We start from the raw sequence: 16547 nt of genomic DNA on the forward strand, positions 1-16547 counted from the left end.
AGCCAGGCCAGGGCTCTTGTGCGGCAGCAGAGGGACAGAGATGTGGCGACAGGCTGTGGCAAGGCGAGTGGACGTGACGGATGACGCCGAAGCTGAAACATTTATTTGACGGCCTGAAATCACTCCTGCACCCAGCAGGGCTGCCCCTGGGCTTTCAAAACAAATGGCCTGGAGTCGACTCTTTGCTACAAAGCTGTGCACCCCGCTGACGGCCAGGAAGGAAGCCCCCCTCTAAACCACAGCAGCATCCGGAGGGCGAGGCAGCCAGTGCAGTGCCCAGGTCCCGCAGGGCTCCACACAGCCTCAGTCCTCCTGCCGCCCAGCACGTCCCCCAGTCAAGTCTCAGAAGGCCCAGCCGCCCCGCCTGCACACCTCGGAGATCAGGAGAGGGAGAAGCTTCCCCCCATCAGTCAAGCGCGATGAAGGGTCACTCTGGGACCCCAGATGCTGGTGTGGATGGCCACAGCCTCCAGAAGTGGGCAGGCTGGAGGGGCCCGCTGGCCTCCAAGGAGAGGTCAGGCCTCACCCACTCCAACACCACTCGTTTCAGGGACCCTGTGGTGGCCCCACTTGCCCAGATTCCTGGGCGAGCAGGAAGGTGAGCCTGGCCTGACCCGCACCGGTGGCTCCCCCTCCCTGTGAGTCCCTGGTTTCCGGCCACAGGGCTGGAGAGCAACCTTTATTCTGCTGGTTGCCTGTCTTCGGAAGGAAGCGTGCTCTGCTGAGCTGTCCACTCATGTTCAGGGAAGTCACAGGCCATGAACGTCTGCCCTGCCGTCACCCCCGAGACGCACGGGGGGCGCGCCGCTGTGGCGCCTCTACCGGAAGAGCCGGTACACCCGGGGCAGGCGCCCGTCCCTGCTGGCCAGCGCTGCCTGCACATGCTCGTACGCAGGCAGCTCACTCAGGTCTCCCAGCGCAGCCACAGCGGGCTTCCCACGGAGCATCTTGGAGGCGACCCTCTTGATGTCCTCCGGCTTCACGTCGCCTGGCACAGGAGCAGAGGTGTCAGGGCCACCCCGCACACTGCCGCAGCCCAGCCCTCCCCACACTGTGGCAGTAGCCCTGAACAGACTGGTGGGTCCCCCCGCCAGTGCCCCCCACCTGCCGGGAGCGGTGCTAGGGACTGCAGAGCGTCCGAGTGCAGCCAAGAGTGGGCCGCAGTGGGTCAGGGCGAGGTCTTAGTGGGCGGGCAAGGGTCAGTTTCAGACACACAAGGATGTGCTCATTCCCAGAAAGTTAGTAATAACCAAGGGAAAAAACAGGCCTCGTTTGATTCACCTACAGAACTCCACAGGAGAGTAAAAACTACCTCCTCAGGGCTGCATGGACAGTGGATGGGGTTGGAACCAGGGGGCTGAGGGGCCGTACACGCAGCCCAGCGTCAGAGGAGGGACTGACACCCCAGGAACTAATTTCCTACAGAAGATGAGGCCTTGGGGAGGTCGGAACTGTGGTTCTCAAGCACCAAGCAGCTTCTCCGAGGGAAGACAAGAGTTCACACACGGGTGGGGTGAGCGCAGTTCCCAGCGGGCCTCCACACCCAGGAGACACTTCACCTAGCGAGGTGCCTCCAACAAAGCGGCAGGCGAACCCTTCCGGGGTTGCAGACCCGAGCAATCTACAGAGGCCGAGAGCCACAGGCAGATGAAGCTTAGGGCACGCCTGGACGTTCAAGCAGGGAGACCACCAACGCCTGGCACAGAGCCACTGTGGGGGCTGGTGCCCCTCCACGTGCAGTGGGCTCTGGTCACGCACTCCACCCAGGTCCCCGCTGAATCTGTGTTAAACCTGGAGGGGCTGTGAGGCCCGTGTGTGAGGGGGCAAAAAGCTGGGGCAGTACGAGTAAGGCGCTGAGCTGGCACTGGCAGGGCTGGGAAGCACGCTGGGCGAAGGGCAAGGCAGGGCCCGAGCCCGCAGGGCCTCCACCCAGGAACCCTACTCACGGATGAGTGCACACAGCTCGTGGGGCAGCTTTCTGGAACGTGTGGCCAGCACCTGCCTCCCCACGTCCTCAAAGATGACGGGCCGGGCCTCCAGGTTCATCATGAGCATGGACGTGAGCTGCGTCTTGGCCCGCTCCAGCTCCACCTGCAGGGGCATGTGGCTCAGTCCTCACGCCCCAGCACCCGGCCACTGGCACGTGGCCCAGGCGGCAGAGGCTGAAAGACATGTCCTGAGAAAGGGTCTTCGCTTACCCTGGGCTGAATAAGGGAGGAAGCCCCCTGGGCCCAGGCTTTCGCCGAAGTCACCAGCCAAGTCCCGCCATGCTTTATCCTCGGGCTTTCTGGGTTGGGGGGAATGCACTAACAGGGCCTTGGCCACATCCCAAACAGGCCTAAGTCCTGCCTCCCTGGAGCGCTTGTGTATAAACAGTCTGCTGTGTGACACAAGCAGGAAAACCACAAACCCCCGAACTGCAGGACCCCAAAGGGGACCGCACACGGCAATCACAGGAAAACAAATTGGCTGCCGGCTCTGTCAGCTCCAGGGCTTCCCCCCAGCCCAGGAGCAAGGCCCGGGCAGCGGTGCTCACCCTACCAGCTCTGCACCTGGGGCCCCTGCGACCAAGCCGGAAGCTTAGACTGAGAGCCCAGTGGCCATGTCCCTGAGGCCCAACCCGGAGCTCGAGGGGAGAGGCGGGGCTGAGGAGAGGCACAGGCCGCCTGCTAGGGGCGCGTAGGCCTGGAGAAGCATCAGCACTGACTCCGCACCACTGAAGTACGCTAAGTCCTGACCTAACACAGGCCTCATTCACTTTTGCAACTTCAGGCAAATACTTTTTGTCTCAAACTGGCGTTGCCTGAGAGAAAAACACTGCACTGTTTTTCTGGTAGGATGCTAACGATGTCAAGTGCAAACTTCCACACGTGTTTTTATTCTTAATACCATGCTTCTTATCAGGAAAGAAATATGTGGTAACTGCATATCCTGCAGACAAGACACGCAGAAAGCAGCTCTAACCCAGAGGAGACGGCTCATGCGCCGGGCTCTCTGCTGCTGGGTGCCTGTGGAAGTGTATGAGCACAGTCCGCATGGACCGTGTACACAGAATGTGCTCGTTTGTGCCAGCTCTGGTCCAGGAAAAAAGACTTCTAAACGTGTATGGCATAAAAAACAAACAAGGAAACAGGACTTAAAAACAAACAAGAGCCAGAAAAGGTGAGACAAACGCCCCGGGTGGCCAGCTCATTCTGTGGGGTGCTTCTCCAGTTCCTCCGCAGGCGGCTGAGGTGCCGTGGGGCGGGCCCAGGAGGCTGGGCTGGGGGCTCCTCAGCAGGGACATCAGCAAGGACGGGCCCCCGCCTGCGGGCTGTGCTGCCCTGGCTGAGACGCTGCTGGGGTGGGCACGGAACACAGGCCGCTGCTGGCCGCCCCATGCCGCAGTCTCCACCAGCCAGCACCACAGATGTACTCACCACGTCCACAGTCCCAGCCATTAAAACAAACTCCCTCGTGACGATTTCCACCATTTCTCGCACCTGCAGGAGAGCGGGAAGCACGAGTGTGCCAGCTGAGCCCCGTGGCCCCCGGCCCCGGGGGAAAGCAGCCCAGCCTCACCTGTCTGGGGTCGGCGCTGGCGTGAATGCACAGCAGGCCCGTGTCCTCGTAGCTGTGGTGGTAGGAGGTCGCATTGTACATCCAGTGGTGCCTGCGAGGGCACAGGAAAGGTGTCACAGCCCAAAGCGGGCTCAGCTGGGCCAGGGCCCCAACACACCTGGACACGGCACGCCCGACCCACCTGTTGAGCACGTTGAGGTAGAGCCTGGTGAACATGCCCTTGCCGGGCCCACCGGCCGAGAAGGAGCCGCCCCCGCCCATCATCATGTTCAGCACTGCAAAAGGGATGAAGTCCCCCTCCTGTGGGGACACCGGGGTGGAGGGAGGGGCGGGGGGGGTCAGTGGGGAGAGGTGAAGGCCCCTCCTGTGAGGACACGGCGGGTGGGAGGAATGAAGTCCCCCTCCTGTGGGGACAAGGCGGGTGGGGCTCATGGTGCGGGGGGTGACATCCCCCTCCGGTGGGAGGCTGGGGCAGCACTCAGCAGGGCAGTGGGACGCACCAGGAAGGAGCAGCTCTCCAGGCCGATCATGATGTGTGTGAGCTCAGGGAATGGGGTGGGGCCCAGGCTGACGTTGGACATGTCTCTCTCCAGCTGCAACCAAGCAGAACGGGTGTGCGTGCTCAGATACGGGCCACTGGGCCTCGGCGCTCCTCAGGCCAAGGGGTCTGTGACCAGGCCTACAGAAGTCGTGCAGTAACATCAGGAGGCCCTGGAGAGGCGAGAGCCACTCGAGCCTCTGGCTCTGGCCCAACTCAGCTCTAAGGAGGATTTGGGTTAAGGTGAAGCTACAACAACATCATCAACTCAAACACCCACAGGATAAACGTAAGATACCACCTAAAAAGAAGTCCAAGAAAGCACGCGCAGCCCGAGGTCACGGTGTTACCTTGACGATGCCCCCAGTGTACTGAGCCACCGATCTGTCCACGTGCACGGCCGCCCCCGTGCCCCAGGCGGGACAGGTCCCCAGGAGGTACTTCCGGGCGCACTCGACCAGCTGTGCGTGCTCCACCCCTACCCCGGCCAGCACCATGCGGTCAGGGGTGTAGTAGTTCCTCAGGTAAGCGTGCAGCACGTCCCGGTCCATCTTTCCGACGTTCTCCGCGGGGCAGAAACGGTGGAGCCCCACCGTGTTTTCCCTGTACGCCGCCTGGGCACGGAAGTGAGGGGAACACACGTGACACAGAGAAGGCGGCCAGGCCCCCGAGAGCTGGCCCGCGACGACCCCCAGCAGATGGGAAGCCGCCAGCGGCTTGGTTCAGCCCCCCGAGAGCTGGCCCGCGACGACCCCCAGCAGACGGGAAGCCGCCAGGGGCTCGGTTCAGCCCCCCGAGAGCTGGCCCGCGACGACCCCCAGCAGACGGGAAGCCGCCAGCGGCTTGGTTCAGCCCCCCGAGAGCTGGCCCGCGACGACCCCCAGCAGACGGGAAGCCGCCAGCGGCTTGGTTCAGCTACTGCTTGGCGGAGCAGCTTTGTGCGTTTACAAAAATAGTAAAGCCCGTCGCTCCGGAATGAGAGCTCGTACGAAACACAAAGGGCACGTCCCAGAGCTCTCACTGCTCTGAGGGCTGGTGAGTTTACAGCGGGCACTGCTGACACCTGAGAAATCCCAGGCGTCTCCAGAGGTGGCCCCGGGGCACCGTGCCCGCCTCACCTCGTGAACCATCTCGGTGAGGAGCGGCTCCGGGTCGGGCCGCATGTTGAGGTCCTCCAGCTCAAACTGCACAGCCATGCGCGCCATCTCAATTTCCTCGTCTGCAAAGAACCAAACCGAGGCTCAGGAGGAGCCACCTGGAGCCCAGGTCCCTGAACAGGCCATGTCGCTGACCCGTGGGCGCTGGCAGTCTCCTCTGCCTTCCCCGGGACAGTCCTGGGGGACGTACGTGCGAGTCGGGGGGACGGGGCACACCCTGCAGGCAGACTGGAGGACTGGGCATGTTCCGGCTCCGGCACGAGGCAGCCAAACGGACCTGCTCTGAGGCGCAGCCTCCTGCAAGAGGCACGCCGGTCCCCAGCCGTCCACCCAGACACACGCACAAACCAACATCGGGGGCGTTTCCTCAGGTCACCGGGACAAGCGCCAGAGAACCATGAACGTGGTCCTGTAGCCTGGGACCCCGCTCCCCCACTGCCCCAAGGCCAGGCTGCTGGGAAACACCGCAGCCAGCCCAGTCTGGCACTGCTCCTGGCGGGGAGTGCAAATCCTGCCGTTTGTAAGGCTGGGGAAGGCGGGGGGAGACAGGGACATGGAGACTCCTGGTAGCACACCCGTCAGTATATAAACACCACCCGAGAGGCCTTTCTGAAATGAAAGGACCTTTCCACTGCAGATGTCGCAGAGCAGAGCGAGGCGTGTCATGCACCCAGCACCAAGCACATTTCCTGTGAGTGTGCTTTCCAGTGTCCCTGTACTAGCCGTCCCTGGCCGGGCAGCCCAAGGCTCCAAGGACACCATGCCCCTCCCCAGGGCAGGACGCCGACACAGCTCCAGGCACCCCACCCCCAGGGACCCCTCAAGCAGCCGGAGCGCACACCTGTCAGCCTGGGGTGCAGGACCACGTCTGCCAGCAAGCCTACCACTGTGTCCAGGCCCTTAGAATCAGCAGACACAGCATACATGGTGGTGTCTCTGAAAAAACCAACAAAACCAATCCTGGGGGCACTGAGGGCACGACAGGCATACGCGGGGTGGGGTGGGGGGTAACGCCACTCTGCATCCAGGCTCAACCCAAACCTGGTGCTGCTCCCCTTTCCTGTCGCACAGTATGAACCCTCGGCAGGCAGGATCCACACCCGCACAGGCTAAGCGCCGGAGTGGAAGACACTGTCCAGCAAACGCACGGGGCTCTGAGCGGTCCTTGCCAGCACAGGCCCCTCCACAGCTGTCCCTGCCCCCGTGCTGTGTGTCTGGTGCGTGGCCGGTCCGGGGGTGCACACCTGGCCTCAGACAGCAGCACTGCGACGGGACGGGTGCACCAAGTCACCTCGGAAGGGGAAGCACAGGCGTCCCCTTGCAAAGCCTCGTGGCTCTGAAAACTAGAGCCACGAGTGCGGGCGGAAGGGCGATCTGGCAGGAGGCCAGAGAGCACAGCAGCCACAGGAGAGGCGCGAGCCCTGGAGGAGAGACGGCCCCCAGGGCCTCTGCAGAGAAGGGGCCATCTTGAGCAGGGCAGGGAGAGAGAACCAGATGGGGAGCTGAGAGTGGGTGGGCTGCGTAGGAGCAGGACTCAGGCCCGCCTGACCAGAAAGGGACCTGGGGACATGGAGGAAGAGGCTCTAAATGACATCGAAGGCAGAGACTCTGACTTCACTCAGAGGCAGCTGGGAACCACCAGCTTCTCAACAGACTTCTTTTTGAACCCATGAACACAGAGACCATGCTAACTCTAATCCTTGTCATTTCACTATGTAGCATTCAGATGGCAGTAAACAACCACTTAATCAAGTAGGACCCGGGACTTCCCTGGCAGCTCCTGCGTTAGGATCCTGCACCTCCACTGCAGGGGGCACAAGTTCGATCCCTGGTCAGGGAACTAATAATAAGATTCCACACGACACATGACGCACCCCACCCCCAAAGTGTGATCTTTGCTCATCTCATATTGCCCTGAACAAAGCTTCCTGAACATGCCCTACCCTAGATAAACGCTACCTGTCTTTGTCCACCACACCCCTGGCTGTCTGTGAACCCCCCTCCCAAACAGACCCCTGCCTCTTCAGGCTGAGCCTCTGCAACTGCTACTCTCCAGGTCTGAGCCTCTGTCTCCCATCGTTCCACCTGGCAAACTCCCTCAAGAACCAGGCCAACGTCAAGTCACGTTCCTGACTCCAGAACGAGTTAGAGGCCCATCCTCCACACTCCCAGCACACCTTGGGTCCCTGGCTCTTACGCCCATCACCTGTGGGGCCGCCCTCTGCCTGATCTGTGAGCACCGTAGAGACCCCCTGTGCCCAGCCGGCGGCCTATCTCCAATGACCAGGGAAACGGCCTTCTGGAGGCCCCGTGGCCCTGCAAGTCTGCCCACTCTTCCAATTCGCCACCAGCTCTCTGCCTGGACCAGGGCTCGCTTCTCACCACTCAGCCCCACAGCCTCTTCGAGGGGGGTGTTCAGGGGACTGTGAGCAAGGATGAGAGCAGCAGCTCCACGCGATGCAAGAGGGATCTGTGTGTGAAGCCGGCATACCTCGAGGTCTGGCAATCACAGATACCCCCGTGCTTCTCCAAGGTAAGCAGAATTTCATCTTTGCTGTCAAATCTCTCAGTAGACTACGAAAAATAAGAGAATCTAAATAAGCAGTCCAAAACAACCTCCAAAATACAATCTTTAAGAAAATATTTTACTTTTGCTTTAAAAACACATTAAATCAACTTTTTTTTTTAACTCAAATGCCTTTAATTAACATCAACTCAGCAACTTAAGCACTTATGGAAATTGCCATTCTAAAACAGGAAACTGGATAGGTTCTTTCCAAGCATAGACTCAAAATGACCAACTGGACACTGACCGAAAATGCCAATTTTTCCAAAAAGTGAGCAATTCCACTAAGATATTTCGCTTCGTATCTTGATCCAGAGTTAATAAGAACTGGTAATAAAAAGAAAATTGACAGATTAAACCAAATGTTCAACAGGAAACACTTAAGACAAACCTTTTAAAAGAGTGAATACAACTAAACAGCCAAATTTAAACACGTGAGAGTGATGAGCATGTCCACTGTCTCAATTCTGAGCACTTCACGGGTACACACACGTCAGTATTTACAGGATTCTTCACTTTATGCTCGCCGTAGAAAATTTTTAGAGTAACAGAAAGGTAGAAAGAGGGAAAACAAACCCACCACCGAGACAGCTACTGTTCATTCTGCAGCTGCTAAACCTTCAGATTCTATAATGTGCTTTTTCACTCAGGACACAGTTTATTAACTATGCCCTAATTACAACTCACAGTCGACTGAGGTGTGTGCATTTTGCAACAAACAGGACCACCCCCAACACCACCAACAGTACTCACTCCCGACTGTACAGAACTGTCCAAACTTATTCTGGGATGCCACACGGAGTCCATTGTCCAGTGTGGTAACTTTGGTTTCAAACTTTTCTTGTCCGTCAACTGTAGCAAAAACAGGCTTGGGTACTCCCGGCAAGGGGGAAGAGAGGGGGATGTTGGGGTAGGCACCACCACTGCTGAACCGTCTGTATGCGGGGTCTCCAAACCTGCAACAGAGAAGGTGGTGCAGGCATGAGGAAAATGAGACGCTGCGGCCTTCCCTGGCAGCCCAGTGGTCAGGACTCGGCACTTTCACAGCCGGGGCCCAGACTCAATCTCTGGTTGGGGAACTGACATCCTGCAAGACACCTGGAACGACCGGAAAAAACAGAGAGAGAGAGAGAGAGAACAGCGTAAACTGTGGTGGCCACCAAGGTGCAGCCTGCATCTCCTCATGCAGAGATTTCTACACCATCCCAGAGACAGGGCAGAGGCGTGACCAAGGGCGTCACTGACGGAACAAATTCTGCCTGAGCCCAGGCCCTTGAGGCAAGCTGGTGCTGTGTCTATGAAACAGTAGGAACAGCCCTTTACGGGTGGGGGCTGTGTAGGTCAAGTCAGTTTCTGCTCACAGAGCACCTGACCAAGCTCTGCCCTTCAAAAGCCCCCCTGGAGTCTAAATGGAAGCCACACCTCTTCACCAGGTCCCAAAGGCTTTGTATGCTCTGACCCCCGACTCACTCTCCAAACTCATCTCCTAACCCGTCGAGCCCCGCCGCACCAGGTGCGCCCACTGGCCCGCTGTTCACACTCTCAACACACTGGCTCATCACGCCCGCAGCTGGGCCTGCCCTGCCTTCTTCACCAGCACTGCTCACAGGGCTAACCCTTCTCTCATTTCCCACCTCTCTTGGCTTAACACCTCCTTGGAGGCTGCTCTTCATTCTTCCTGAAGTTGTCTCCTGTTTCCTACCGCGGAACTGCGGCTTCAAAGCTGATACTCTAGGTGCGCGATTGTCTGAACCCACTGCCTGGTTTCTGTCATCATAGCACCCGGCTCCCACGCAAATGCTGTACACAGCGAGAAGGCAAAACCCCACCTGTCGCCTGAACGAAAGTGCTAGTGTGGGAAAAGGCCAGAGGTCCAGAGGAGAAGGCGCACAGCGCCGCGGCCAAGGGGACGGCTCTGGCCGCCACGGAACCCCGGCTCCGCGGGCCCCAAGGAGCCGAGGCCCCGCGGACTCGGCCTCACAAGGGGACACGCGGCCGGAAGGGGCCCGAGGCGGAGATGACACGTGACCTCGGACAAGCCCCCGACCGCCCGGGAGAAGCGGGAGGGGGAGGAGAGACGGATGAAGCTCGGGGCCGGAGCCCGGGGCGCCAGACGAGGAAGCCCCACCGTCGCCTCGGGGACGGGGCCGGGGGCCCGCACCCCCAGCCCGCTCACCGGCCGCCGCGCCACGGCATGGGGAAGCCGGAGGCGGGGCACCCAGGGGAGCTCGGGCTGCCCCGGCCCCCGGCCGACCCCCGGCCTGCCCTCGGCTCACCTCGGTCGCGAGCGGCCCCACGAGCCCGAGCCCCGCAGCAGCCGCGTCGCCGCCAGCACCATGGCCGCCATCTTGTGTCCCCGCCCACCGCTTCTGTCGTCACTTCTGGTTCCGCCCCCGGCGCCCCGCCCCCCCGGCGCCCGCTCGCGGCGCTCGGCCTCGCGATTCCGGTGCGCGGAGCGGAAGCAGCGGCCAGAGGCTCGGAGCGGCGGCCGAGCGGCGGGCGACGGAGGCGGGCGACTCGGGCCGCGGCCGGGACGGAGCCGGGGCCATGGAGCCGCCGCTGCCGGGCTGAAGAGGGCTGGCGCCGCGCAGCCCGCGGCGATGGCGGGCTACGCGCGCCGCCCGGGCGTCACCCCGCTGTCCCGGGCCCGGAGCCTCGTCATTCCGGACGGTGAGCGGGCGGGGGACGGGCGGGCGGCCGCGGCCCGGCGGCCGCGCTGAGGTCCAGGTGAGGCGGGCGCGCGGGTGAAGTCGCTCTTGTTGTTATTACAGCTCCCGCGTTCTATGAGCGCCGGTCTTGTCTCCCCCAGCTAGACTGTGAGCGCCCCCCAGCCAGGGACCTGGAGTCCCACTTCTTCGGCATTCGGCCGACGTTTATGTGCTATGTGCCCAGTCCGGTGCTAGCTTCCGTGGGAGACACAGGTGAGAGAAGAGCTTCAGGGACCCCGCCCTCCCCGGGGCCGGCGCTGCTTGTGGTACCGCGCGGTAGCGCAGCTCACCCCTCGCGATGACCACTAGCCCCACCGTGTGCCGGGCACTGGGAGTCCCGCCGCCTGGAGCTCACAGTCTGATAGTGGAGAACCCCCCGCCCCCGCCCCCGCCCCGCCAGACAGTTCCGGTAGACCGCAGTAAATGTTGGCTTAGAGGTAGGCCCAGGGTGAGCACAGAAAACCCTGTATTTCTTCGAGGTGGGAAGGATAAGGGAGCCTTCAGCAGACCAGGCTTCCCATTCCTTGGTCCCCTGCAGCTAGGCGGAGGCCAGCTTTAGTTCCTCCTAATTCTCCCCAGGCGGCTAACACTGCTTGGCCTTCAGGGTATTCGGGGGCGTTTAGGTGGTTCTGTCGGGGTCTGAGAGCCATTGACCACCCTTGTGGGCGTTCAGGAGGTACCACAAGATCTGCCCCACTGGGCGTCAAACCTATTGGGAGGTATTTCAGAATCACAGATGCCAAGGCCCATGGCAGCAGCCCATGTCCAGAGGCAGGAGCCCATGGGCGTGAGCTTTAAACGTCCTCCAGGCTGTGAGAAACCGCTGCACTAGAGACCCCGTGTCAGAGAAAGCTGGGGTCACAGAGCACTCGTGTGGTCACAGTGGGGTGATGGTGTCTCTCTGCAGATTTTGGCTATGGAAAGGGGAAGTGTGCTAAGCAAGGTCCACCAGGAGCTCAGAACACACACTTTGGAGGTAGAGTAGTTCGGTAATCCTTTGTTTTTCTCTCCATCCGTGTCTCCACGTGCCAGGCACATGCCCAGGGGTGGGGCTGTAGATCTCACAGCGTATAACTAGTATACCTGGAGCCCGGAAGAGCCAGTGGGAGTAGAGCCCCACAGATCTGATCTTCACCGTCAGGTGGAGGGAAGGAGGGCGCAGGGCAGGAGGGAAGTCACGCCTGAGGGGTCTGAAGAGACGGGGGTGGAGCTGAAGTCACAGGAGCCAACTTCACACAGGACTGGCAACTGGGCTGGGCGTCATCGGTGGGCTGAAAGGGCTGCGGTGTGGCTGCCTGGGTCCCCAGGGAGTGGAGAGAGAAGGGAAAGCTGAGGTGAGGCGGGAAGAGGCTGTTCCTGAAGCCTCTGGCTGGGAGGCGGGCCACAGGCGCCTCCGCGCTCCCCATGTGGAGCCCGACGGCAACAAGGCGCAGGGGGCGCGGGGCGGGGCAGGAACCAGGCTCTCGGACGCCCCAGTCGCCCGTCCTGTCAGGCAGCTGGTCATCTCCCGGTGATGGAAAGGACATGAGCATTCCCAGTGTAGGTGGGGTCGCGTTCAGGCGAGGGCAGGGAATAGGAGCTCCCTCTGAGGGCCTTCGAGAGGCTTTCTCCTGTGTGACACTTGGTGTCTTTCAGATGATAAACTTGGAGATCTGGAAGCGGCAAACCCGTTCTCCTTTAAAGAGTTTTTGAAGACCAAGAACCTGAGCCTGTCGAAAGAGGACACCGACAGCAGAGTTTACTCACAGGTATGCCTGAGGCCGCGTTCGCAGCGACCCTGGAAGCCCTCCGGACGTCTCTCCTGAGGCGCGCGGGACACAGGACGAAGCGGGGCAGTGAGGAGTTCAGGCCCACCAGGCTCCTCTCTCTCTGTGCCAGCAGCAGACGTCTGGGAGGGACGGCCTGCAACGGCCCCAGTCTAAGCATCACTTCCCCGCCTTCTCTAGGAAGCCACGAGGCACTCTCTGGGACTCGACCGCACCTCCCCAGCTTCCCAGACTGTGGGCTATGGCCTGGAATATCAGCAGCCATTTTTTGAAGACCCAACGGGGGCTGGCGACCTCCTGGACGAGGATGAGGACGAGGAGGACGGGTGGAACGGGGCCTACCTGCCGTCCGCCATGGAGCAGACGCACTCCTCCAGGGTGGCCGCCAGCACGTCGCCCTGCAGCACGTACGTCTCCTTTTTCTCCAACCCGTCGGAGCTGGTGGGGCCCGAGTCTCTGCCCCCATGGACGCTGAGCGACTCCGACTCTCGCATCTCCCCGACGGGGAGCCCCAGCGCTGACTTCACAGCCCACGGAGAGAGTCTGGGGGACAGGCACCTTCGGACACTGCAGATAAGTTACGAAGCAGTAAGTGAGGTGGGGGTTGCGTCGGCGCCCCTCCCTGGTCACTGCTCGTGCCTGAGCAGCATTCTTGGAGGATGCCGGAGCCCCCAGCGTCCTCCCTGGCCTGGGGTTTGGGCTCCAAGCATGAAAGGCTGTGGTGTCACAGCTGCAGCAGCATCCCCGTGCTGACCGTGTCGGCGCCCGGAAAGACCCAAGGAGGACTGGCAGAGGACTGCCAGGGGGCCAGTCTCCAGCGTGAACGGGGGCAGGGGGAGACCCTCAGAGCGCTGCCCCTCAGAAAATGGTCCACTCCAGGCAGCGGTTGAGGACAGCTTGCCTGGTGAAAAGATTACAGTCGCTTAGAGTTATTCTGAGTAAAAGTGGAGTCTGTGACAGGTTCTAAAAAGCAGACACTTCGGTTCTCTCTTTCTCTATGTGGACTATAGAGTGATACTCTGGAATGTTTTTGTTTATTAAGAAGTTCCAGAGCCAAATTGTGAAAATGAAGACTCCTTTTGAGTGAGACACTGAGTTTCTAATAAGGATTTTCTTTTTCTGCAGCTGAAAGATGAGAATTCTAAGCTAAGAAGAAAGCTGACTGAGATTCAGAGCTTCTCTGAAACTCAAACAGAAATGTATGTAAGCTTTTGGATAGGCTCGCAATTCAACCATGTCCCGACCCTCAGAAACCACTGTGAAAGCGATAATGAAGTATGGGAGTTGGACTGAGCCCGGGTTTTATTGCACTAAATCCTCGGTGTCAGATACGTTTCTCATGTTCTGTGTTAAAGTTTAGTTGAAAACAGAGCAAAACCAGCCACTCTTGATGGTGGCGCAGGGGGCTGTCAGATAGCCTCCCCCACCGCCCTGGGCACCCCGACCGTGAGCTGACCTGTGTCTAGCTCCAAGGCTGTGCTCCTCCAGCTGCGTTTTTTAACCCTGGGCTCCTGTGGTTTTTATCTGATCAATCCAGTTAAAACTTCTGATAGTCTATTACGCTCAGAATTAGTCCCAGGAGTTATTGATAACCCAGGCCTTTTCCTTAACAAGGGTGAGGACGCTTGAGCGGAAGTTAGAAGCGAAAATGATCAAGGAGGAGAGTGACTATCACGACCTGGAGTCGGCGGTGCAGCAGGTGGAGCAGAATCTGGAGCTCATGACTGTGAGCAGCCAGGGCCCTTGTTTGCAGTGGAGAGGTGGGCGGGCCTGCCTGGCCAGACGTCGTGAAGCGTCGGGTGCCGCTACCTGGGGGGCCCAGGCCGGGGCCATGAGCAGGGGTCCCTCCTATGGGCTGCCCAGCCGTTGGGCGGGCCCGCCAGGTGACGGGGAGGGACGGGAACAAGGGGATGTGCTGTGTCCAAGCTGCCGTGTCAGTGATGGCTTTTTTTTTTTTTGGTCGGGGAATCAGAAACGTGCAGTGAAGGCAGAAAATCACGTCCTGAAACTGAGACAGGAGGTCAGCTTGCTCCAGGTAACTAGCAAGAGGGCCTCACCAGTTCGCGTGTGAGTGAAAGAACCTTTCCTCCTCCACCCTCCCCTCTAGTTCCCTCCCAACAAGACAAAGCACCCGAATCAGGACGTATGAGCTGCCTTCTCAGGGCCTCCTGGTTGAGCCCCACACGGGGCTGGGGGTGGGTCCGAGCACCCCAGATGGCGGGCGAGGTACCAGCACGGCAAGAGGTCATGTCCTTCAGGAGCCCCCCAGTCAGGGCAGGGCGCCTTGTCGTGGGGGCACACGGTGCCCTCTGGTCGCACTGCCTCGGGCGCGGGGCTTGGTTTCGGTCGGACGGCCTCTTGGCCGCTTCCTGCTCAGCCGGGAAAGTCGTAACGTCTCCTCTCCCACAGGCCCAGGTCTCTGACTTCAAGCGTGAGAACGAAGCCCTGCGGTCAGGCCAGGGCGCCAGCCTGACGGTGGTGAAGCAGAACACGGACGTGGCCCTGCAGAACCTCCGTGTGGTCATGAACAATGCTCACGCCTCCATCAAGTGAGTGCGGGGCCCTGGCCGCTGTCGAAGCTGCAGGCTGGGGGGCGGGGCTCGTGACCCTGTTCACCCCAGGGTCATGGGAGGCAGCCTGGGCCGGCAGCCCCTCCCGGTCCACATGGGGATAACTGATAACCATTCTCACCTGGGAGGCTTGAGGGTTAGCATCAGGCAGGTCTTAATCGCCTGCAAGACGTCTACCAAGATTTTGGGTGAAACAGGATGACAGTACTGTCTCTCTCATAAAAACACATGAACTTGAACAGGGCTCCCGGGAGGCGTCCTGGGCCGGCGTCCTCTGTCTCCCTTGAGCGCAGCGGGCAGTGGTGTCCAGCCACAGCCACAGACAGTGAGGCCCGTCACTTTTAAGCTGAACACGTAGTGTGTCTGGAGAGTAAATCTGACGTTGAACAAACTGCGGCTTTTGCTCGAGACCTTCTTTGCTTTAACGCTCTGGGGTTTTTGTTGTGTGTGTTTGTTTGGGGGTTTATGGGGAGTATTTTTTGTGGGGCGGGGGTGGGGTCAGGATGCACCACGCAGCTTTTGGGTTCTTAGTTCTCCAGCCAGAGCTCAAACCTGTGCTCCCTGCAGTGAAAGCGTGAAACCCTAACCCCTGGGCCACCAGGGAAGTCCCTGTGCTTCTGTTACTGCCCCGGAGCGATTGTATTAATAGAAGCCATCCGTCACCTCTGGGCTTTCATTTCAGGCAGCTGGTTTCTGGAGCTGAAACGTTGAATCTCGTTGCTGAAATCCTTAAATCTATAGACAGAATTTCTGAGATTAAAGACCAAGGGGAGGAGTCGTGAGAGCCACGGAGGTGCTTCCAGCTCACAGCTCTGTTTACATCCTGAAACCACTTCCCGACGGATTCCAAGCTGCCGAGGCGTCTCTGAGTGTGCAGACTTCACCCACAGTAAAGCTTTATCCCAAGACACTAACTTCGTGACGTGTGGCAGTGTTATTAGCCACACACGGGGCCGCACCTGCGCTTCTGCGTAGCCTTTCTAGCTGAGCTCCACACCGCCTCGTAGACGCTGATCATCTATTTGAAGGCAATTCTATAAAAGCCAGTGATTTTTTTTTTAAGTTAGTAAACGAAAGCAGCGGTTCTGTAGTGTTTCCATCGTCATTGCAGCGCTCTAGCTGTAAGATGAGTTCTGTTGGCCGTCTTTGCTTTTGTCAGTAGAGACACACTACGCGAGCCGAAAAGTACACCCTCGCCTTGGACAGGGACGTGTGCCTTACTGCCCTCGCTCAGCGTGCCCTGGCTTGCGGTCTGCTCCCTCAGCTTCTGGCAGGGGAGGGCTCTTGCTTGGTGGTCTGAGCACAGGCGCCCTGCACGGCGGCCACTGTTGTCCCCCAGGGACCAAGGTCAGCACAGGCATTCCACAGCCGGACACGGGCTAAGAGCATCTCTTCACGGGCCTTCGCCTGGGAGTGCTGTAGCTGGAGGGCTTGATAGGCGTTTCCAGCGGCAGCTTGCGCAGCGACGTGCAGGGTTCAGGGACGGGAAGCGTGCGCAGACTCCCCAGGTCAGCTTGAGGGCCCCCAGGGTGCCTTCCAGCCCCTCCTATCGGAGGAGCTGTAACACACACTAGATGCCTTTTGCGCTCTTTTCCTGTGGGTATTATTTTTTTTAAATAAACGTCCTTTTCTCCTCCTGTTCAAATCGACAGTTTTCTTATTTAATAAACTCTAAAAGTCA

At 59.8% G+C, this 16547-nt stretch overlaps 2 protein-coding genes across 13 annotated transcripts; one reads left to right on the plus strand and one right to left on the minus strand.

Annotated features, from left to right (window-relative positions):
* Positions 1-81: 81 nt before the first annotated feature.
* PMPCA (peptidase, mitochondrial processing subunit alpha) lies at positions 82-10177 on the minus strand. The gene is made up of 13 exons (XM_086324292.1): positions 10099-10177; positions 8576-8778; positions 8070-8149; positions 7748-7830; positions 6098-6192; positions 5218-5318; positions 4450-4713; positions 4062-4154; positions 3743-3861; positions 3562-3652; positions 3420-3482; positions 1947-2091; positions 82-988 (listed from the first exon to the last, which is right to left on the minus strand). Exons 1-13 carry the CDS (start codon positions 10167-10169, stop codon positions 819-821), a joined length of 1578 nt encoding a protein of 525 aa, XP_086180418.1. The 5' UTR covers positions 10170-10177; the 3' UTR covers positions 82-818.
* A 90-nt stretch (positions 10178-10267) lies between these two features.
* Positions 10268-16547, plus strand: ENTR1 (endosome associated trafficking regulator 1). 12 transcript variants are annotated; one of them, XM_086324293.1, is made up of 10 exons: positions 10268-10492; positions 10594-10743; positions 11438-11506; positions 12166-12278; positions 12477-12884; positions 13422-13495; positions 13911-14022; positions 14269-14331; positions 14706-14845; positions 15549-16547. In XM_086324293.1, the coding sequence occupies exons 1-10, from the start codon at positions 10423-10425 to the stop codon at positions 15646-15648; spliced, it is 1299 nt and encodes a 432-aa protein (XP_086180419.1). In that variant the 5' UTR covers positions 10268-10422; the 3' UTR covers positions 15649-16547. The 12 variants fall into 12 exon arrangements, with proteins under 12 accessions (XP_086180419.1, XP_086180420.1, XP_086180426.1 ...); XM_086324294.1 differs by having other exon boundaries at positions 13911-13995; XM_086324300.1 differs by having other exon boundaries at positions 10632-10743.

The sequence above is a fragment of the Bos grunniens genome, chromosome 11 (assembly GCF_055505025.1).
Source record: "Bos grunniens cultivar Pamir isolate PY7600 chromosome 11, Bosgru_T2T1.0, whole genome shotgun sequence".
Taxonomy (NCBI): Eukaryota; Metazoa; Chordata; class Mammalia; order Artiodactyla; family Bovidae; genus Bos; species Bos grunniens.

Excerpts from the sequence above, each read along its gene's own strand:
- ENTR1 (XM_086324293.1), top strand. The coding sequence starts at position 10,423 with ATGGCGGGCTACGCGCGCCGCCCGGGCGTCACCCCGCTGTCCCGGGCC. Across the intron at positions 12,279-12,476 it reads ACAGCAGAGTTTACTCACAG|GAAGCCACGAGGCACTCTCT; the intron begins GTATGCCTGAGG and ends CGCCTTCTCTAG. Across the intron at positions 13,496-13,910 it reads TCTGAAACTCAAACAGAAAT|GGTGAGGACGCTTGAGCGGA; the intron begins GTATGTAAGCTT and ends TTCCTTAACAAG.
- PMPCA (XM_086324292.1), bottom strand. The coding sequence starts at position 10,169 with ATGGCGGCCATGGTGCTGGCGGCGACGCGGCTGCTGCGGGGCTCGGGC. Across the intron at positions 7,831-8,069 it reads TGGAAAAATTGGCATTTTCG|TCTACTGAGAGATTTGACAG; the intron begins GTCAGTGTCCAG and ends TATTTTTCGTAG. Across the intron at positions 5,319-6,097 it reads CCTGCACCCCAGGCTGACAG|ACGAGGAAATTGAGATGGCG; the intron begins GTGTGCGCTCCG and ends GGTTCTTTGCAG.